General features: G+C 48.8%; 1 protein-coding gene across 1 annotated transcript; it reads right to left on the bottom strand.

The window, feature by feature from the left end:
* Positions 1 to 1,145: 1,145 nt before the first annotated feature.
* LOC311150980 (alpha-2-macroglobulin-like protein 1) lies at positions 1,146 to 22,931 on the bottom strand (the record flags this gene model as incomplete). The annotated part of the gene is made up of 35 exons (XM_084201042.1): positions 1,146 to 1,186; positions 1,279 to 1,381; positions 1,602 to 1,670; positions 2,101 to 2,191; positions 2,555 to 2,679; positions 3,161 to 3,376; positions 3,559 to 3,776; positions 4,420 to 4,582; positions 5,696 to 5,770; positions 5,968 to 6,124; positions 6,493 to 6,574; positions 6,733 to 6,909; positions 7,280 to 7,363; positions 8,083 to 8,137; positions 8,613 to 8,734; positions 9,020 to 9,146; positions 9,645 to 9,870; positions 11,124 to 11,255; positions 11,677 to 11,816; positions 12,343 to 12,459; positions 12,796 to 12,945; positions 13,903 to 14,048; positions 14,798 to 14,861; positions 15,258 to 15,488; positions 15,804 to 15,971; positions 16,507 to 16,616; positions 17,012 to 17,126; positions 17,462 to 17,576; positions 18,358 to 18,442; positions 19,039 to 19,198; positions 19,723 to 19,740; positions 20,589 to 20,641; positions 20,992 to 21,154; positions 22,127 to 22,310; positions 22,873 to 22,931. The coding sequence occupies 35 exons, from the start codon at positions 22,929 to 22,931 to the stop codon at positions 1,146 to 1,148; spliced, it is 4,341 nt and encodes a 1,446-aa protein (XP_084057168.1).
* Between the last annotated feature and the right edge of the window lie 225 nt (positions 22,932 to 23,156).

Here is a 23,156-nt window from a genome sequence, read left to right as displayed (position 1 = left end):
AAAGACCCTGCTCCCTTTCCTCGCTCATTAGCAGGGGGGTCAGCCGCAGAGCACCGCCCCTTCCTGACAACTCATGTTTGACTTGTCCTGTGCAAGATCCAGCTCCACGGGAGGTGCAGAAACTCAAATCCCTCCCTTTTTGCTTTCTATGCCATAAGGACAGAGTCAGTCTGTGAGGTACACAGCAGGGCAGATTTACATCCACATAAAGTGCACCAGCAGCCAAGACCTTTATGGCTCAGCTACATCTGTGTGCAGGAGATGATGCCCAGGGGGATCAGTCTCCATGCAGGACTAGGAGTCCTCACCCCACACTGATGGCTGCACAACACTGCTGGAGGAGAATCCAGTGCTGGAGGAAATGAATGCCAGTGACACAGCTGAGATACAGAGTTTGTTCTGCTCACTCTTCCCAGGTAAACACTGTCACAGAGTCCAAACACACACCACAGTAGCCAGATTTGTGATTTGTATTTTATTTTCATTCCTTTTGCAAGCAAGAAAATCCCTGGATTAAAACAATCAGGTTAATCAGACACCTCCAAAAATTCCAGGTAATGGCTGTCAAGATGAGCAGCATAGCTTAGGCTGGACTTAGTTCTGAAATCCAACCTGAGATGTGTCCCAGCAGCAGAATCCCAAGCCTGAGATGTGACTTTCCAGGTGTCTCATTATACCAGGATCAGTAATGCAGCAGCCCCACTGTCCTAAGGCATCTTGCATTAGTGGGATCCCTGTGAGCTGAAGCAGTGGACAGTAAGGAAGCAATCCAAGTCCCTGGAGAAATGAGAGCAGAAGAGAGAGTAACCCAGAGAGCAAATACTGTGACCCAAATTACTAATTTGGGATGCTAACAGCTAGGGAGCACAGGCTCTCACTAAGGACTCTAAAGGAAAGGGTTTTCTTGTTTGATTCACTATCTTTGTGTTACTTCAGCCCCTCCCCAGGAAGAGAAACTCTTCATTCCCAAATATAATAAGCTGAAACTAGTACCATGAATTCTGCTTAGGGAGTTTTAGGTACAGTCCTAGATGAAGGGAACATGCTGAATCAGAGATACACAGGGCTCCAGCAGGACACAGAGAAGTGGATGGGGTGCAGAGGAAGGTCTGTACAGGGGGCTGAGGAGGGGATTTGCACCTACCTCAGATGCAGAAGACATTATAGTCAGCCAGAGCCTGCTCCTCTGCAACAGAACAGGAGAGATCTAAGTTAGCCTTGCACAGAGACAAGTGCAGACACCCAGGCAGCCCTGGCACCCCATGGTTCCACACTGACCTGGGCTGTAGTAATCATAGACCCTGACATGGCCTGGCTTCAGGTTGGTCACCTCAATTTCCTGCTCCAGATGCAGGACATATGTGTCAGAGATATGGCTCAGCTGGGGAAAAAAATAAATGACAGTTCACTCATGAGCAGTTCTTTTTATTCCTCACCTTGATTTGATCCTACTAACTGACAATAACAACTCTCTAGACTCAAACACTGGACTTCAAGATGAATCTTGAGTATCCTGATCTGCTAGTCCCCATCCTGGATTCTCCCAAAAACTCTGGCAGTGCCCTCCACTCCTTCAGCTTCTCCAGCAGCACAGACATTACCTTGTCCAAGTAGATGGCAACACCTCCTTGTGTTTTCTCAGTTCTTCTCACAGAGTGTCTATGCTGCAGCTAGGACAGGAGAGAGGAGAAAGCAATTTAGTTTCATCTTTTGAAAGTGTGAGACATCCCAAGAAGGTTTACCTAAGTTTGAGTGGGCAGATTCTCATTCGCTCACTTCCAAATGTATTTTTGACTCATGTCTTCAGGCTGATCTCCCTGCAGGGCCACTCAGCTCCTACAAACCCCAAGGACAAGAGCCTAGGGTACTTAGCTGACAGGGGGATGCAAAGCTGATTGGGTCAGAAGTATCACCATCCTCAAGACTCAAAAAACAGCCAACAGTATGTGTTCAAGTTTGTCATGTGGCAGAGAGGAAGGGATGGTGAGATTGCTCAAGGACACACCTTCCTATACAAGCTTCCCATAGAGCCTTGTCCTCTCCTTGGGCATGGATGTTCCCACTGACACCACTTCCCCACCCTGATTCCACACATCTTACAGACATCCCAGATCCTGGAGTCAGGGCAAATCCAGTCGGTAGGGACACCTCCAGAATCACCATGTTGGAAGTGGATTTCTTCCCATTGTACCTGGGAAAGAAGATGTAAAAGAGAGTCTCGGGGGGAGAACATTAAAAAGAGAATCTCTCCCAGCTTTCCCTTCCCTTTAGCACCAGTCCCTGTGTGCAGTGCCTTGAGCCAGGCAGCCCAGCCAGGGCTGGGGCCGAGGCAGTCTCTGCTCCCTCTCACAGAGTGCAGAGGATGGCTGCACTGCTCTGAGCGTCCCCAGGCTGAGCTGACTACTGCACACCTCTCTCCAGCAAGAGCCAAGGCTCTCCATCTGACCCTCCTGCTGAAACTGCCTGGTGCCTCCACTGCAGCCAAGAAGCACCCCTCAGCTCTCCAGCCATGCCCAGCTTTCCTTCCCAAGTGGGATGAGATCTTTGGAGTCACCTGACATTGACATGGACAGTAACGGAGCGTGTATTGTCCTTGGTGCAATTGACTGGCTCAGTTTTCACTTGCAAGGCAAAGGATGTGGAGTCTTGTGGGGAGGGCGTGTTGTACCTCAGCACCATCTGCAGCGAGAGACAAAAACACAGACTAAGACATTGACAATTACCTTGATATCATCTATGACACCTTTTTTTTCCATTGGCTGCTCGACTCCTTGAGATTGAACCCCAGACAGTGAATGGATAAATGATACACAGCAAGCACACTCGTTACCAGTACCCAAAATAAAGGTCACTCAGACTGGAAACTTTCCATGGGCTCCTTCTCAAACTTTCAGAGACTGTGCAAGTCAGGCACACAGCAGTGGGATCACTATAAAGCATTTTCATCTTCCAGTACTCTTGAGAGCCATGGAAGCATCATGGTCCTCATATTTGGGCAGGCTCTGTCTGTTTCCTCCCATGCACAGGTTTACTGCATTGGCACCAGGCTGGGATTAAAGCACAGTCAATGCACATTTCCTTCCACAGAGGTGCAGCAGAGTTTTGGTTTGGACAAGATGAGGAGATGAGGGTGGTCAGAGCAGGGTCTGTGGGAACCTACCCGAGTAAGGACACAGCAGCTGCCGTGGGCCTGCACCAAGAACTTGCCCGGGACCTCTGTCAGTGCCGCCTCCTGCACCAGCAGCCGGTTCTGGTAGGAGACCTGGAACTTCTTCCCAAAGCCTCCATGGGACCTCACCCTCACCTCTGCATCCCCCTGTGTGCTGTGTGTCAGTGCTGCATACTTGGCCAATGCCTGCAAGGCCACCACTGTGTCCTGAAAAGGAAAACACAATTACATTTGCATCTCTGACATCCGGAGACACTTGAAACCAGCATCCCGAGGACCTCCACGTCCAAGGACTCCTTTGCCCAAGGCATTTACGCTTCCATACATTGCGTGCATATCTTGCAGAGGTTCTTTCTCAAGAAACATCCCCTTCCCTGGCCATGAGTTACCTGTGTTGAGGCAAAGCCTCCATAGGCATTCTGCTGCCTGGTGAGCCAGGCCACAATGCCAGAGGCTGTGGTGAGGTCAGACTCTGTGACATTTGGCTTGGAGAGCAGGGCCAGGAGGACGTAGGCTGTCAGCTCCACATCCACAGGCACTGGCTGTGACCAAGGGCTGGTACTGGTTCTGGGATTGGATGACGTCTGACTCCAGTGGATCTGCCCATCTGGGAAAGGAAGGTAGCAGAGGGAATCTTGAGGGACGTCAGGGAACAACTCCTGTGGCCTAGCCTCCTAGACATAGAGGCTTATGTCTGCAGAGACCATTGGGTAAACACCTTTTGGTTGAGTCATCACATCACCAGGGCAGCTGAAAATCAATGTATTTTGCAATGCCTATAACTCCATATTCCACACCAAGATGACATGCAAAAATTTATATGCCAATAATGTGCGTATGCATTACCTCCCAGTTGTCCAAATTCTGTGTTGCCTTGTTTGCCAGGTCCACTAACAACCTGGTACTAGCCAGGAGTCCACTGGCCAGCCCTGAGGGTCAGGGACTAACAAGGCATGGGGCACCATGCTTTCCTCTCTGGCATTTTGCAGTCCTGCACAAGAATGTCCAAGTCTCCCAAACCCCAACCTCCACTTCAGGTACCAGAAAAGGGCAATAGATCTGAAGGAAATCAGCACCCACGCCACAGTGCCGGCAGCACACGCCACAAGCTCATCCAGTGGCTGTCTAAAAGCTCTCCTCGGCGAAGGGCCTGGAGGGTGAGGCTGTGCTCCTCCAGCTGCACCTTACCAAGGGCTCAGAAAGGTCACCTGTCCCTTCTCTGACGTTCCCCTGGCACCGAGGCCCCGTACCTGCTCTGATTGCCTTTTGGTCAAGCACACGGAGGAGCTCTTGGGTGCGCTGGGAGTCCTTAGCCAGGGCGAAGGTGTAAGCCAGCAGGGCCTGGGTGTAAAGGCTGGCCGCCTTGGGCAGGGCAGGAGCGATGCAGCCCAGAGCCCTGCGCACCACCAAGCTCTGCAGAGGAGAGGGAAACGCTGCTGGTCACACACAAACCCCTGGGACACAAGCAGGAGCATGCACACATTTCCCTGCCAGCCCAGAAAGCGCCCCGTTCATTCACTCCGGTGATTCTGTGCCCGCACCTGCACTCTCTCTATCAGCAGCAGCAGCGTGTTCAGCCCTTGGCGGAAGGTGCTTGACAGACCTCCCCCCTGAGCTGGTTTTGGGCTTCAGCAGTGCCCTCTCAACGAAATGAGCACCTTTCCTCAGGGAGTCACACCACCATGTCTTACTTTCCCAGTCCAAACACAACAGCAGCGAAACCACACCACAGCCAGCGCGTACACAGCCTGCTGAGCAGGGCGACTGTGTTTAATTCACCTTCACAGTGAATAATTGTGGTGAAAAAGGGATGACCTGAAGGACATCTATTGCCAGAAAGAAGATTAATTTCTGTCTTCCTTTTTTTTTGCCTAAGCCCACTGCTTTCTGTTCCACTGAAAAGCATTGCTTTTTCACTTACTTTTCTGACTTCCAGAGAGCTTCACTTCTCAATGTCTACAATTGTGTTTCTCCATCAAGTTAATTGGTTTTTTATTTGCCTGTACCACAGCCTAGTAGCTAGCTACAATCCTTAGCACTTGTAAGAGCTCCCTCTTATTGTCATTACTTAACCATGCAGTTCCAGCTGCCCTACAGCACTCCTTTCCCAGACTTCTGCTTTATTTGTGAAGCTAAACCCTATTAGGAATTACATTATGCCTGTTTACTTGACTGTGGAAGCAGCTCCACCCACCTCACAATCAGCCTTCAGCTGGGTAGGACCAGCAAGGGGATGGGAGGTGGGGAGAGCGGGAATTAACAGTTCATTCCTGGGAAATGGCCAATTTGGTATCTAGCCATGAAGTCCAGTGGCTCCCAGTAGTTTAACCTCACCTTCTCCCTGCCAGGGATGTCCTCCTCAAAGGGACAGTTTTTCCTGAGAGGCTGTAAAATCTTCCTCACCCACTCAATTACTTTGCCCACAAGTCCCTCCAAGGTGCTCTGTTGCCTGCCCCAGTGTTACCACTAAACTCTTTAAGATTCAGATCTTCAGGCAAGAGCATGGCAAAGAATCCCAGTACTGACCTCTGGTGCTGCTCCCGCCTCCAAGTATGCAGCAGTGATGTAAGCAGCCAAGGGGACTTCCCCATCTACACCTCCCTAAAAAAAGCATAGACATCCAAAAAGCTGGGAAAATTAACAGGCAAATAGTGAAGCTTTTCAGGAGAGGTCTCACCTATCCCTGTCTTGCTCCCTCTCAAGAAAGCACTACAACACAGGCAAGTGAATTTAAACAATTACCAGCAGACTTGGCAAGAACTGCTTGGTGCTGTCCTTCAAGGTGCACTGGCTCCTACCTTCATGTATGTGTGGAAAAGTTGTCCCACATTTTTGAAGCAACCACTGGGAAGCTGGTGGAATTCCAGCCAGGCGAGAGCAGCTTGGATAATCCGGTTGTCCAGGTAAATGTATGGCTTGGCTTGGACAAAGCATTTAACCACAAATGCAGTCAGCCTGATTGAGGAGAACAGAAAAAAAGCCATGAAAGAAGGAAGACAGAATCAGATACAGGTGGAGTGCATGAAAGAGCAGGAAGAATGAGAGGAAAGAAAAAATCTAAGCAGAAGTTGAGGGAATAAAAGTGGGAGTTTGAAACTGGTGGATCTCTCTTTACCTGCTGTGCTATTTCTAATGTGCTGGTTCAAGATCAGTTCATTCCCAGGACTGGGGATGCCTACTCAGTGTGGTGCCCTAGTCCACAAAGCTTTTAGAACACTTTGGATTCAATAGGACAGCAAGGGTTTCATGCTGGAAGCAGGAAGCTGCCCACCTCCTGGCTGTCAGAGAGCAGGTAGACAGCAGGGAGAGAGCCCAGGGCTTACCAAGTATTACCATACTCATCCTTGGTACCAAATTCACTGTAGGAGCCATCAGGGTGCTGATACTGCAGCTGTATCTGGTACCCTGGGAAGCAGGACAGGACATGAGTGCTCACAGTGGTATTTGCAAAAATTGCTGTGCAGGAACGGGATGGTTGAGTGCTCCACGTGGAAGGGGAGTAGGATCTGGGACTGTTGGACACAGGAGGAGGCAGAGGGGCAGGGTGGCTCTGCTGCACTCACCATTGCGCAGGAATCCCGTTGCCCTGTCCTTGATCTCAGGGCTCAGCTGCCTCGTCTTCTCCAGGTACTGCAGCACATAGACAACAGGGGCAAACAGCACCATGTTCTGCTCCCCACAGCCGTGGGGCAGCTGCACCAGGTGGTCCAGGTTCTGCAGTGCCACCCCCATGAGGTCCCCTGAGACAAAACATAAGCAGTAAAATTCACCTCCTACCTGTGACCATTCCCAGCAGTGCACCAAGCAAGGCAGGCCCAGCACAGCAGTGTGGGGACACCTCTGTCCAGCCACCTTATCAGTTCCACTGTGCCCCTCATATGAGCTGTACACATTCCCATCCTGGCAGGGAAGCTCATTAACACAACACTCTCTCCCTTGCTGCGTGTTTTAGGTTGTCAGTAACCAGGAAACACAGCCTCATACATGAGAAGAACATGGCAGTGGAGCCTTGGAAACCTTACAATGGTGTGTGGGGGAATTTGGGCTGCCCTGGGGCTGAACTCAGAGATATGAGATTTGCAAGGCCACATCCATAGCTTAACTCCTTACCAGTGACTGAGACGGTGGCTCTGACTGAACCTTCAACCACATTTAGAGGCAGCACCAGGGATACAGACTCCTCTGCTGGATTCCCTGACACCAGTCAGGTAGGGTGTGGGGAGAACAAAAAGAAATAGATTCTGATTTAAAAAGCCTTCAAAACCCCAGAAACTGTTCAAGGCTGTCCTGTGATAACTTCCCCTTTTCCTGTCACAGAGGCTGTAAATCACTTCCAAAATCCATGTCCCATTCCACCCTGAATTTCCTCCATCCAACTCATGGTAACTGTGCTGTCCTAACACCCTTCTTTATAAAGAGGCTGAGAAGATTTTCTCCTGGAAACCCTCAGGGATCAAAGTCACCTATTCTTCTCTACAGAAGTTACTCCATCTCATTTTAGATTTCAGTTACATGTTTGTCTCCTCAATGCTCCTCATGCTCTCAAAATCAGCTGATGGCCCCATCATACACCACAAAATTCAAGACAGGAGCAGCAATCCTAAGCCTTGACCTCCGGCCTCACCATTAGTTCAGTAGTGTGGTTTTATTTCCACGGGTGACAAAGGCCTCAAGCTGTCACATTAGTGCCAGGGATGTTGGTGCTAAAAGAGCAGACCTCCCCACATCCCTGCCTAGGAGAAAGCCCTAGCTGGCACCACAATTAGAGTATGCTTCTGTAGCTTCATCATGCAGACAGAGAAAATTGTTCAACAAGTTTCCACTTGTTGAACTCTTCTGGGTTGAATACCCAGAAGGAGGTTAGAGAGGAAGAGGGGGATGAACAGGGTGAAAGAAGAAAGCAATCCATCTACCTTTTTCGGGACACAGGATGGAGCTGTGAGCCTTTTCTACCAACACTCCCTCTGGCTGTTGGAGCACATAAAAGTAGCATTTTAATGAGCACCCAGGAGAGAAATGGGATTACAAGTGGCTTAGAAGAAGGTATGTTCAGAATCCTGGTTCAGGATGGGCAGTCAGCTGGAGTATCATCATTATCACACAAAAATACAAACTACTTTCAACCATTTTCACTTCAGATCAGAAACCAGCATGCATTTTCAGAGTATCCTGAATTCTGAATTTCTGTGAAAATGGCGCTGTAAGATTCAGCAAAGAACTCAGGAGGCAAGGACATAAAAGAGTGTTTAAAGTTTCCCATGGTATGTAGTGGAGGACATCCCTTTACCTTCTACATCCATCAGCCCTCACGGCTGAGCCCAGCTCAGGCCCTGAGATGATAATTGCACCTTTTGAATAGCAACTCCCAAAATTAACACGCAGAAAATCTGGGAATTGCACAAAGCCTACTTTGAGGCTTAGGTAACAGAACAGCTTGACTGACCCGGACGTGAATGAGTTTGGTGATCGTGTCTTTCTGTCCTTGTTTTGGGACAAATGGTGTCTCCTCACCACAGAGCTCTTTGGAGGCCACAGCCTCTGTGCTGAGGGTGATGTTCACGAGCCCTGAAAATAACACACATTTAGGTGCATAAGACACTTTCTGAGGAAAGGCTTCCTGTTAATACAATAGACACCACCTACCGATAACAAAAATTTGACCAGAGCCCTATATGTTTCTGTACCTCCTAACACAGGCTTGTGAGTAACCATGACCATAGCATAAGTGCAAATAAGTACTCTGGGTAACAGAGCAAACAGCTCCTCACTCTATGTCAGCTCTTACCAAACACCCCCACCTTGGTCCCATCCCTTCCCAGCTCTAACACCCCACCTCCCTGTGCTTCTCACCCAGCTGCTCAGCTGTGACACTCCACTGAAAGGTCCTGGCTTCCCCAGCACACAGGCAGCTGCTGTAGACACAGCCTTTGCATGGCTTCAGCTGGAAGTGTGCAGACTCCTCCGGGGTCACTTGGATCTGAAGGGGCAGAAGGGATGGCAGGTGGCAATAAATAAACATCAACAACACAAAAAGGAAGCCTACAGATGGCAGAAGCAGGGACGCAGCCTGAGAGGAATACACACAGATTGTTTGATTAGCCAGGGATAAGGTTGGGAAATCTAAAGTCCTGGCAACCTGGCCAGGGTTATCTAGGGCAACAAGTGTGTCTGTGTTTGTTCTTGGGATTGCCCCAACCCACAGGACCTTGCACTTGGCCTTGCTGAACTCCATGGGGTTTGTACAGACCCAACTCTCAATCATGCCAAGGGTGCTTCCTTATTTCTCTTTTTAAAAGTGGGGGCAATGTTTGGCCTTTTCCAGTCAGAGGGAACGTCACTGAATTGCCATGACTTCTCAAAGGGGATTTGGAACTGGATGACCTTTAAAGTCCCTTCCCCTATGATTCTATGATCACAGGCCACAGGTGTCAGCCATGTCCTGCTTTCCTTGCAGAGGATATCAGGGCTCACCTACCCTCATGCATTGCTGCAGGTTGTTGGAGACTGTGGCCTTCAAGTTGAAGGTCTCACCCTGGACCACAGAAGATGGCACTGGCAGCTCCACAAGAAAAGGCTTGGAAACAATCAGCCGGGAGGCTGGAGCAAACCCAAAGCCGTTCCATCCTGTGCAGAACATTCCTGCTTTCCATTCTGTGATGGCGTCAGGCACGGTGACAGTGATGCTCTTGTTTCCACTGGGGCTGGGGAGAAGTGGACAGCAACAGAAGCATTTAATTGAATGATGCCATATGCCATGCCAGGTGACCTGCTCTGTGTTCTTCTCTGCAGAGCACCCCATCACCTCAGTCCAAGCCCTACTGAACTTGCAGCCCTTGCAGGGCAGCAAGCAAGTCCTGGTAGAAGTGGGCACCCCACCTCAGGTGCTTATATTGACAGAACACTGTAACACACAGGTTACATGGCTGCAAGATGCCATCAAGCACAGACAGCACTTCACCTTTACACATCTAAAAATGGCTTACAGATGCCAGCAGTCTTACTTTTCTTGACCTAGAAATGAAGAACCAGAAACCAGAAACCAACAGTGCAACAGGACTAGCAGCAGTGGGGCTTAGCAGACGAGGTTGATCCAGCCATTCTCTGTCCTGTGAGACGCTGACAGCTTGAAGCCCACCATGAGGGCAGGGCAGAGACTTGTCCTGTGCACACATCACAGCTTTTGAGAGGAGCAGACCGTCCTGCAGCTGCCACCACAGCCAACAGAAAAAGCAGATACAGCTAAAGGTAGTGGTATTATTCGGCTTATTTCACTGTGCATGTACAGAAAGGCAAGACACACAGCACAGAAACTTTTGGTGGCTCAGATCAGGTTGGTGAACAAGTCACAGAGGAAATATCTGCTGCTGGGGGTGAAGAGGTAGATGTATCTGTAAGGACAACGGAGGTGGGAGAGAGAAGATGTTGATGGGAAATATACTCAAGTTCTGGCCTGAGCATATTTCAGTCTTCAGAGAGCACACAAGAAAATCTTGAAGTTTCAGATGAAAAATCTCCAAAAGCTCTCTCAGCAGACCCTGTGTACACACTGAGCCTTTCTCACAGGACACAATTTTCAATCCTGTGAAGGACTTCTATGGACATAGCTCCCCCTTGATACCAGGATACATCTGTGAGCACATTTTGGGAAATGCAAGCCCACAGGACTACCAAAAGCAGAGTATAGGCGGTAAATTAAGCTTGTTGGTTGCACCTCATGCTTTTCTATCTTTCTGTGCCAGCCACCTCTCATGGATGACCAGCACTCCTAGTAGAGGAAAATGGATTTAATGAATACACCAACTCCAGCAATGAACAGCCTACAGGTATGAGCCCCATGATGTATGTCCTTAAGTGTCTCAGACAGCTGCCTCTGATCTAAACTCAGCTGCATCTGCTGCCACTCCCAGCCACACAAAATAACCCAGACTAAACCCCCACTGCTCAGTTTACTCACCCCACAGAATACAAATCCCATAGCCAGGTTTGGTGGAAATGCTTGTGTGCTTTCTCTTCAGCTGCAGAAAAAGGTGGAAACATAGCAGGCTGATAGGTTGGTGTCAGATGCTCTGTTGGAAACAACAAAGACCTGTAGTCACCACAGGATCCTCAGGTCCTGCTTAAGAGAAGAGGAGCTCCAGCACAGCTCAGGCTGCCACAAATTCAGTCAGCTCTTGGGAAACATGACAACGGAACAAAATGCGCTGTCCCAAATTTTAAAATCCCTTGCCTCATTTCAAATGTCAGAAGTGCTTTAGGGTTTACTTGCATGTGGAGGCACCATGGGAGAGGCAACATTTCCCTCACTCCAGAGATAAAACCTGGGATCCAGACATCCCACTAACAGCCCTCACATTAGCACAACAGGTTTAGGGACAGGAAATCCTCTTTCTCCACCATGTGCAATTACAGCAAGTGATGTTTCTTGGCTCAAACCCAGGACTGCTTTCACATGAAAGACTAAGCCTCCCAGGTAAGAAGAAAAAGCTGTCAAATGCTTACTGTTATACGCTCTATGGGGCTGGGCAAATGTCAACATGGGCCTGGAAATAGACATTCCTCTTCCCCGCAGCATAGTTGTCAATGGAGTGGTTGGGCATACTCTGGGTTTCTTGATATTGGTGTTGGACATAATTTTCAACCCCATTTCCTGTAGGAAAAAATTAATCACCAGAAGATTGTCCTCTCTTCTCTGCCCGCTGCCCTTGTGCCTTCCTGCAGATGGGCTTGGCTGTCCTCTGTATTCTCTTGCTTCATTTTAAGAAGGAATAATTCAGATCCCCCGCAATGGGCAAACAAGCTCTTCTAAGGTAATTCATCTGGCCTGAGTCAGCCAAATTTACTCCTTTTCAAACATATGGTCATTGGGTACTGTGCCTTCTCTGCCTGCAGGGTGCAATTGCTCATGCTATGAAGATTAAACAAATTGTGTGAAATTCAATTAAAGTAATGAATAATCCTTGGCATCGTGAGTCACACAAGTGCGGCAACCTCACAATGATTTTTCCTTATACATTTCAAGTCACCTATTCCAATAACAAGTGAGTTACAAGGGCTTAAACTGCACCTGTTCACTGTCCTGTCTGCAGCAGCATCCCTTGGATATTGGTAAAGTCAGGGGCCACATTTCCCTCAGTTCATGAATTATCTCAACCCACCAAATCAACCATTTTTACCCTGAATGCTGTAAACACATCAGGCTCGTCGGAATTTGGGAACCCACATGAGCGATCATCTTCAGACACTTGGCGAGGATACCTGGTGTTGTAAACAGATGGGAACAGCCCATAGATCTGAGAAAGCAAGGGGGAAAAAATCAGTGCAAATTAAACCTGGCATTCCCTTCCTCTCACTCATCCAAGGCCCGTTTGAGTTGCTTCTGGCTACTGTACGTGAATGTGTGCCAGAAAGCCCAGGATTGCTGTCACTCTTCCTGGGCTCTCCTCTGATATTGCCAGCACAGAAGCTGTTTTACCACCAAGTGATGCTCAACCTCTTCCTGAATCCCTAATCCCTACCCATCCCCACTGGAAGTAATGCTGATCCCTCCAGGCCATGATTTCAGTTTCCTAGAGCCAAGTTCTGCACAGGTGCAGGGGAAGGGAAAAAGTCAGAGCAGGCTCGCTCACCGAGTGGCTGCTCAGTTCTTTTCCTGGCTTCATCCAAAAGGCCCTTGGATCCACAGCCCAGACAGCACACGTGGAGCCAGGAGCCGCCTGCAGGCGGAGGCCAACCTGAGAGCCAGGAAGAGTCTCTGGCGTGGAGAAGTTCAGCTCCACCTGGATGGGAAGAATGCAGGCAATGCCTGAGTGACATTTCTAAGGGTGGCCACCCTGCCACTTCCCAAGCAGGGAAGGGACCTCCATGAAGAGAGTTGCCAACGACCTGCCTTGGATAGACAGCCAAGGACCCCCCAGGAGATATTTACAAAAGACCACAGTGAGGTTCTAACAGGAAAGATGCCAGAGGGGGAGTCACCACTGTGCACATGGAGACATTCCCGTGTCAGTGCACAAGTTCTCTCTTCTTTACCCAGCAAACCAGCCAGCTCTGGTCACACACCTCACAGCTGTCTTATGAAGCCCCTTCTTCTGGGGGCCCAGATCAAAAATAAGCCTAGTCCTTATCTCCAGGGTCTTTGTGGGATTGGCCTCAGTTTCCTGAAACTCCTCCTGTTCTTGGTTGAATCTGACTGTCTGCGGCAGACAAACAGCTGTTAAGCTGTGCAGCAGGGTAATGCCCTCTCAGAAATCCACCTCTGGAGTGCAGGACACAGCCAAGAAAGCAGATTGCCAAGGACGTCACAATGACCAGATGCACTCAGCCCTCTCTGGATGGCCAGTAAAATCCACTTCTTCCATGATCCACTTTCAGATGCCATCCCAACACCACATACTAGCAATTCTAACTGCTGCAGCAGCAGAGCAGCCCTGAGCTCTCCTGAGAACCACACAAATGATCTGTGCTGGGCTGGATTATCTATGATCCTACCAGGCTGCAGTTGCCTGTGGAGACAGACAGCAGCTCTCTGCCTTTCCCAGGCATTGCAGCAGCCCCCACAATGCTGAGCACACACTTTCTCCAACCATCACAGCACACCTCACCAATCACAAACTGCAGCTCCTGTGACAGCATCACACACAGTGTCAGCCACACACAGCAACACAGCTCTCCTTTCATTGCAGCAGACACGGCCCTGCTCACACATTTAGTCATAGCCCAGGCACAAACCCTACCTTGTTTCTGAAACACGTGGAGACGCTGAAGATGGCAGAATCGGCAATGATTTTTCCATTAGGGAAGATGACATAAACAACAAGTCTTGGTGCTGGGGCATAGGTCAAGGTGAACGTAAGAGGGATGGAGAAGGAGCCTTCCAGCACTAGATGGAGAAGAGAGGGAATACGAGGAAATAGATTTGATAGTGAAAATAGAGTCTGATCATCTTTGCCATTCTGCATGTGCCTGTTTAAATCCTTTCCTCCTTCACTGAAGTCTTTCAAGACCAAAGAGATTAATGGAGACTGCTGAAACAATCAGCACATCTCTGGATCTGATATTCAAGACCAGCAAAAGACTTTTCTGTTTATTGCCTTGGGGACACGAAACAGTACTTTGGAGTTCAAGCTTGGCTCCACAAAGAGTGAGATTCTCAGATATCTTTCAAATCCTCCTGTCACCCAACATGTCCCATCCCATCACCAACGAAGATGTGACCTTATCCCAAAATACTTATAATTCAGGTTTTAAAACAAAGAGCTGGAGAAATAGTCAACAGTGGGTAAACAGACATCAAAATTATAAAATGTGGCATCCTAATGACCCAGATTATTTGGAGACACAGTTGCTATGGAGAGTAAGACTGCAGTTTCATCCTGCTTGTAGGAGCAGCAGCAAAAGGAGGCTGGAAGACAACAGAGGATGAGCCTGAAATGCTGAGTATTCTTCTCTTGGTACAAAGCAAGAGGGCAAAGGGAACATGACATCTGGAAAGGCACAGCGCTCTGACACAGCACACAAGTGGTGAGCCACCCCTACATTGCAGGGAGGCTTACAGCACTTATCCAAATAAGAGGGGATGCCACAGACCGCCGAGTGCTTGCTAGACATGACACTGGGGAGTGCACTTACTTCTTGGCAGCCCAACCCAAACAGTCTGCTGACCTGCATGGACTATCCCTCTTTTCCCTGTGACCTAGAGAAGAACACAGAAAGGGATGGTCACATAGTCACATAGCCTTTGAGATCACTAAGAAACCCTGAAATTAAATTGGGAGATTAAATGGGGGCCGGGGGAAGAATATTAGCTTTATTTGCTCTCAGCTAGTAAGGAGAGCTCAGAGATGAAGTAAGGGGAGGACAGATAAGGCCAATACCTGCCCTGCAGCTGTGCAGATCCTAAAAGAAAGGTTCTGCCTTTGTTGCTATTACTGCAGTAGCAGAATCAAAACCAGGATCCAGTTCCATGATGACTGGAGGAACTCCCTGTCCTGGCCCGAGCCAAGACTATCAAATATCAGGCTTGAACCTCTAAGAGATGCTGATCTTGGGCCTTCAGCTGTCACCCACTAGTGCTTCCCCAGAAACTCACAAAGTAGGAGAAGATGACGCGCTTGGGCCCATGTTCCAGGTCTTCCTCATAAATTTTGAAGTCCACCTGGACAGACTGCGTTTTACCACAGGGCATCGTCTCTGGCACACGGATGATAGAGAGGAAGCTCCTGCTGGTGCTGTAGAACGGATGTATGAAATAAGAAGCTCGCTGGTAACTCAAGTCAACTGTCCCAGGATCTCTGTCTGAATCTTGATTCAGGACACTTGCCTGGTGAGAAAAAAAAACAACAAACCAGTTAGTTTAACAGTCTAGTTAAACAAGTCAGCTGCAAATCACCTTTGTAAGATGATCTGAGCAATGCCAGTGACAGGTCTCTCTGTGGAGAGCTCACGAGGAGAGCAACCAGGACCAGGAGAATAAGCTCTCAGAGGGAGAGCCAAGATCTCAGCCAAGATCTAGAACATGCTGAGGTGTTTCAGGTTTATGTTACTCAGGAAGGAACAAGGAAGATGTTTGTGGGCCAGTAATTAGCTCTGGCATGCACACATACCCCTGCCACAAGACACACCCTTCCTCACTTACCTCCAGGGAGGCCAAGGTGCTGTTCCAGGCAGAGGTGTCCAGGCTAAATGAAGCTTTTCCAGAGTCCCCAGTGATGTACTTCTGCTTAAATTGCTGCTCAGCACAGTTTACTACGAGGAGGACTTCTTTGTTCTTCAGTGCTTTGCCTTGGTAATCAATTACTTTAATCTGAGAATTTAATGGGGAGCAAGAGAAGTCCAGAAGAATCTAATTACCTGCCAGAATCTCTGGTTCCCCCAAGTCAGGAGCAGTGTTTCCAAAGACAGCAAGATCACTCTTTCAGTCACTAATAATTTTATCAAATTTATCAAACTGCCACTGCTCCTGTCATATTACCATTTTCACTGCCATGTTCATTCACAGAATCACAGAATGGGTAAGGTTGGAAGGGATCACAGTGGGTCATCTGGTCCAACCTCCTGTGTTCTCCACTCTTTCACAGCAGAAGACTTCCTGGCTGCTGAAATTCCAGATGTTTGGGTTTGCACCCCCCCCATTAAAGCCCATAGCTGTTCCCCCTCATGGGTTATTTGGTAAATGGGTGTTATTCTGACACTGGATAATTCCAGAGTTTTGTTTCTGAGAGTCATTTGTGCCCTCCCAAGCCCCTGGCTAGAGATGGGGTCAGAAAAGACAGTAAGTAAAGGTTACTGTGAAATATTGCTCACGCTCTCCCCTTCAAAGAAGTGAAGCTGGGAATTACCTTTCCTCTGTACGTCTGTCCAGGGTGGTAGTAAGAATTCACATCATTAAACAAGGCCATCCCGCCAATCCTGGAGATGAGTAATTTGTGGGAAGCATTGACCTGTATCTCTGCATGAAAGCAGCAAGACCGAAACATGAGAGAGAGAACAAGAAAGCCAAGCACTCCTCAGCAATTTTCCTGCACTGAGTGACCCATGGTAATACGGATGGACACCTTCAGCTGCACAGCATTTCACATCCCACTGGGGATCTGCCCAAGATTCTGGGAATCTGGTCTTTCTCCCATTTAACTGCTAGCTTTTGGAGAGCCTCAGCACCTGACACCATACTCAGAGTGAGTGTGGCACGCCATCAAGGGCTGCTGTCTCTGTCTCTATCTGTAAGGTTACATGGGCTCAGTGGGCTCAGATCCCTGGCTAGGCTGGAAGCCTCCGGTGCTTCCTTTGGTCAGGTCAGCACATCTTCACCTGCCTCCTCCCAGGCACCAGAAATTCCAGGGTTACCTGTGGCATCCTCCAGCAGCGAGGCCTCTGCGACAATGCTGTCCCGGTAGTAGCGGAAGTCTCGGCTGAAGGAGGACAGGCTGACGTTTGTGGAGAAGCAGCCTGCCTCATCTGTCTGAAAGCACAGGGAGGAGAAACAAGCTCTGGGAGAGGCACTTGCATTAGGAGTCATGCAAGTGGCAGAGGAGCAGCAGCAGAAAACCCCTGCTCCCGCGGTGCTTTTCCTTTTGGCACTGCAGCCCAGGCTGTGGAGCAGGCACATGAGGAGCCCAGTCACAATCCTCAGGCACAGCTGCTGAGGGGCAGCCCCTGTAGCACTGGCCAAGCAGCCAAAACAATGGGCTAACATTGCTGTCACTTCAGCTAAAGGACCCGGCAGCAGCCTTGTGTTACCCTGAGGCTGAGCACAGATGCCCCTGAACGCGGCTCAGCTCTTCCTAAGCCTCTCACCTGGTTGCTGAATGTGTAACAGAGATCGGGTTTGGAAGCACTGGGAAGGAACGGGGCTATCTTCTGGCAAAGGCTCACATGAACCGTCCCCTGGACGCTTTTGCCACGGGTGTATCTGTTTGGGGAGCAGGGAAAGGAAGAGACAGTCACACACAGTGGGAGAACACATGGCTGGCTTTGCACAGCCCCAGAGACCACTCCCTGCCAGATACTCACAGGTGTCTAGCACAAGAGTGGCAGCCACACAGCAGGGTCGGGACAGGGCTGTGCAGTGATGGGAGATCAAGGGCTTTGTGATATAATTAGCACCAAACTAAATTATTTTGGGTGTATTTAGAGTGTTGTAACTGTATATCAGCATTACCTGCAATAACCCCAGGATGTGCTGAAGGCATTCATCATCTTATGACCAGAAACATGGGTGATTAAGAAAGTGCCTTCTATTAAAAAATCACCTTTACATGGAACTAACTAGCATTGTCCTTGGATCATACCTGGGGCAATTCATTTTTGCCTCCCTCTAGTTTCCACTTGAGCATAACCTGGAAAAGCTTCCCATCATTTCCCATGAGTTTCTTCTTCAGGGAGATGAACACCACATGTCTGTCATGTCCTGTCCCACAAACAGTTGCTTGTCAAAGGGTAGGCTGTTCCCCCAGGTTTAGTGTGTGGAGATTTGTGAAGTGTTTTTAGAAAAGAAGCATTAGAGTATCAGAATGATAGCTACAGGAATGTTTTGTGTTGCCTCAGGGTGCAAACAGGTGCCATGGAAGGTTCTGGCTTCCTGTGGCTGAAGTGTGATAGACTTGCCCTTTAGCTCCTCATGGTTCCCTATCCAGCTTGTGCACATCAGGCCAGAAATGAACACAGGGCCATCCCTCCAGTCACATCCTCACCTGCCACATACCCGGAGCGGGAAGGCTGTCTCTAGTGCATAAATCTGATTTGGTGCCTTAAAGATCACTTCAAATTTTGGCAGCACTGGAAGGGAAAAACAGAGAACTGTAGGAAACACAGGCCTGCACAAAGTATTAACATAAAGGTAGGCAATGGTGGAATAAGGGACAGGAAATGGAGAAGGAAGGTGGTGAGAAGGGGAAAGGAAAGATTTTCCATGTATCTTTAACAGATTTGTGTGTAGGCCCTGGATGATTTGCTCCTTCCCAAACTAAAACCAAACATGCCCATGTCCCTGGTACTTCTGACAGCTATTTTCAATGAGAGAAGGCTGGCCTCCCAATACAGTTGACTAGGGAATGAAAGTGAAGTGAGAGGTCCCTGGACTTCATATTCTCTGGAAAAGCCCATCCTAAAGTGCCTTGTTTCATCTGACTCTGAGATCCATAGGAATCAGCTGCTTCAAAGGTCCGGGGCCACGCACAGCACTCTTCCCACACGCTAATCCAAGGTCCCAAAGCAGTCTCTCCTCCCTGAGCCTCAGCTCAGACTCTTTCCCATGACAGATGCTACCACTTTTCCCTTTGCTCCTGGGGTGGTTACCAAGGAATAAACACCCTGCTTCCTGGGGCAGGAGCGCAGGGTGAGTCAGGAGCTCAGGCAGAGCCCCGTGCTCGTACCGCGCTCCGTCACGGAGAAGCTGCCGTAGGCTGCGGCGCTGGTGACGTTGATGACGTACGTCCCCAGCAGGGGCTCGTCGCTCAGCTGGAAGGACAGGTCTGCAATGCCATCCCGAGGGACCACGTTCTGCCACTGCTCTATCTGGTTGTTCTTAGGGTCCTGCACCAACAAGAATGAGGGAGTTCTTCCAGCATCTCATTGATCCACATCCCAGAGAAACTGAGCTTCAGGATTTCAGTGCTGTAGACTAACAGGTTCTACAGCTAAGGAAATGAGGTTTGGTATAGACTGATCAGGAAGTTTTGAAGACGTGATAATGCTCAGATTCTGCCCCCAGCATCTGAGCCTCCCTCTACACTTATTTAAACTCTGATTTTAAGCAAAGATTCTTTGCAGTTGTAACTTTCTTTCACAAGCATCTAAGTTTTCTATTTATTCTCTTGCAAGTCTAGAACAACAGATTTCTACTGAAGTGCCTGGGAGCATAACCTCAAAGAAGTGCCTAAAAAAGAAGCTAAAAGGAGTATGCTAGTTTAAAAATTCAACATACAGCAACAACAAAAAAAAGAAGCTCTACTACTCCACTCAGAGGTCTGTAAAATCTACCAGAAACTGAATATGTACAGCACAGTGAAACTACTGACATCACCATTACTCTAACATGAGATTTCAGCATCACTTACCAGGAGAAACAGGGAAATCTGGGGAGGAAAAAAATGCAAAATCATTAGAAGAGAGAAACACATGCCAGCACTACACACAAGGTGCTTCAGACACAGAACCCCCTCTGAAGGACATGCAACTGGTGATTTGGAAACTTAAGAGCCCTGACAACAATACAAAGTAAAAACAAATGCCAGCAAAAAGGAGAAATACCAGCTGGGCTCATTACAGTAAGGTGTGAAGAAAGGGAAAGGAAAAACTAATCTGGAGGTCATACAGTGACACTAATGACCTCCTGACAGAAAAACTCAGAAGTCACTACCCAAACAAACCTAGTTCTGGTTCAGGCACGGTCTTAAGAGGCTTACAGTGGTATAGGATCACATAATTTGGAATGACCCTCTGGAGGCCACCTAATCCCACATCCTGCTGAAGCATGTCTTCCTGAGCAGATTGCTCATAGCCTTCTCCAGCCGAGTTCTGAACATCTCCAATGATGAAAATGCTTTGCAATCAAAAATCTGTCCTAAAAATGTCTATGCAGCACTTCCCACATCCCAGCTTGTAGGCTGCAGATTAAAAGCACCCTTCCCCACAAGAAAGAAAACCTGATTTACAATCTGTTCACTCCCCCTGTGACACCATCACATCAGGAATCAATATGTCCCATACTTGCAGCTGCGTGACCATCCTACCAAGATGAGCAAGAGACATGCACACCTCTGCCATCTTCCTGGCAGCTACTATTGCCCTCTGCACGCTCATAAAACCTGCCAGGGGTGAATGTGGAAAAGTTGGAGCTTTGGCAGATGAGCAGGGAGGAAGGGAGGTGGGATCCATGCATGGTACAAGGCAGCCTCTTCCACAGCCCCCAGGACAAGCTTACCGAATCATTGAGTGCAAGGAATTCCTCATCCAGAGTCACAATGCGAAATTTCACTGAAGAAGGAAATCAGGGGATATATTATCAGATCTCAGTTTTTCCCTGCAGACCCCCGTTCCATGTGCTTGCCCAGCTCCTGCCTCCATTCTAGACACGCTTGTGGTGACGTCTGACACGAACATCCCCACATGGAAGGTACCATGGACATGGTTATCACTATCTACCGCCTCCTGCAACCCCACAGTCATCACAAGCCAGACCTTACAAGCACTGAAAACACCACTCAGCAAGAGATGTGGTCTCAAAGCCTTCTGCTAGGGCTGTTCATGCATTGCATCACAGTCTTTCCACATGGTGCAACCAGCAGAAAGCCTGGGACCTTCAGCTGCTCCCATTTGCATCTCACCTGTCTGCCCTGGTTCGTAGATGGGCTTGTCTGTTTGGATGATGGTGCCATTCCTGGACTTGCAGATCAGGACCTTTTTCTGCTCCTCAACATTGAGCCCATCTCCTGTGATGGTCAGTTTTACAGTGGCAACCTCCTCTGTGCCATCAGCTGGAGGGGCAACCTGCACAGCGAGAGAGGAGAGCACACAGGTAATCTTCTGACAGCAAAGAGGAACAACTAACTGGCTGCCTCCCACTGTGCCAGGAGGGAACAGTCAGAAACAACCTCTGAAACCAGATCACATCCAGAACTCACACAGTCCTACATGAACAGCAGGAGGCCTTGCATGCCGTGGAATCTGTTCGTTATCCCACTGGTGACAAGCAAGCACCTGACACTTTTGAGTCTTCAGACTTCCTCAGGAAGATGGATAGATGACAGAAAGGTGAGAGATGGCAGCAGAGAATCAAGAGACAGATCAAGCAGTTGCAGAGCCTCGAATCTTAGGCTTTCAGAGCTACCCAGCACTTACAAACAAGAAATCCAAACAGAAAACACAACCAGAAAGACTCCAAAGACCCCAGCAGCCTCAGCACAGAAAATACAGTATAACAGAAAGGGTATTGCTTAGACATGTCTGCCTTATCCCAGACCTTTGCTAAGCTCTCACCAACAATAAATAACCTCTAAGATGCTGTTTAGAAAAACAGGAATATTCATTTCCATCCAACTAATCTTCAGTAGCTCCCAAGAGCTGAGTTGCTGCCTCACTTCAGGTACTACAGAAACTGCAGTATGTCCTACAAGACACCATTTCCCCAAGCTTTAGCTGTGAACCTGCACAAGTCCTTCAGAAAGAGCTAAAGCTGCTTCATCTGGTCTGTAATGGAGGAGAGGGACACAGGTGGTATCCAGAACTCTGGCAGATTTTAACAAATGTAAATTTCATTTCAAAATTCGATTCAGAAAGGAAATTCAGTGCTAACCAACAGGCTGTGTTGGGCTGTGCTTCCCCGGGCATCACCCATTCCCCTCCCTGAAAGGCTCACACCAAGACAAAGTAGAGCCCACCCATGCCACCCCTGGTTAGGGAGTAACACAAGCAATTTCCTGAAAGGAAAATTAGGGATCACGTTTGCCTAGGGTGGCTCACCCAGAACTTAGTGCACAGGAAAGTCTTCTTCTTCTGGATGGTTTCTTGCATCAAGAGCTCCCGTCCTGCAGAGCGCTCCAAGGCCAGAGTCACTTGAATTTTTGCTTCATGACAGGTGATGTGGAGGCAGGCAACCTGGGTGGATGGGTACCGGAGAGCTGCAGGGATCACCACCAGGTAATGTCTGTGGTGGGGGAGGACAGCAGAGGTGCTATCAGTCTGAGCTCTCAAGAGGTGTAAGAAAGCTTCCCTGCTGTGGTCCACTACTGCAGAATCCCTCAACAACATGCTATGGCTCCCATCAACATTCAAAAGCAACAGTGATCCCAGCAAAGCTGTTGCTTCACTGAAACTTGAGAAATAGTTTCTGCTTGATTAGCTTAAGTATAGACCTATAATCTTTTTCAAACCCCTTGTTCCAGTAGTCTCCTGAACTCTCCAAAAACATCCCATGCAGTCTTCAGAAGAGGTGGTTTCATAACCTTGCAGTCTAGACACCAATTATTTGATCTCCATTGCCACTGCAGAGCAAACATCTGTGGCCCTAAGGTCTGACCTGGAAGACCCCCAAAAAGCTTGTACTGACCTGCAGGAGTCAAACTAAGGCATGGGAGGCAAGGTGTATGACTCAGCTACTCCTTGGGATGACCTGATAGAGCAGGAAGCATGAGAGCTGATGGCATGGGCTGTGGTCCATCTAGCTAGACTGGTGAAAGAGACTGAAACAGGAGTTTAGCATCACTCACAGTTGGTGAGAAGCAGCTGCAGCATGGAGCAGAAGGCTCAGGAGGATGGCTATCCTCATCCTGGGGGCTCTTGCTGCCCAGTCTCAAGTGGTTCTCTTCCTCTGAAATCTCTGAGGCCGTTTATAGGGGGGCAATTTCTTTCTAGCACAGCCTAAATGAAGAGGTGGGATGTGGGGAGGAGCCAGCCTCTCCCCACCTCTCCCTCTCTCCTGAGATTCCACACAGCAGCTGTAAGGATAAGTGCACTGTGCCAAGTGCCCCTTGGCCAATAGCAGCCACTTTGG

This window comes from Fringilla coelebs, assembly GCF_963513975.1.
Source record: "Fringilla coelebs genome assembly, chromosome: 2".
Lineage (NCBI taxonomy): Eukaryota > Metazoa > Chordata > Aves > Passeriformes > Fringillidae > Fringilla > Fringilla coelebs.
The sequence above is the reverse complement of the archived record's forward strand: the minus strand, read 5'-3'. Positions and strand labels throughout refer to the sequence as shown.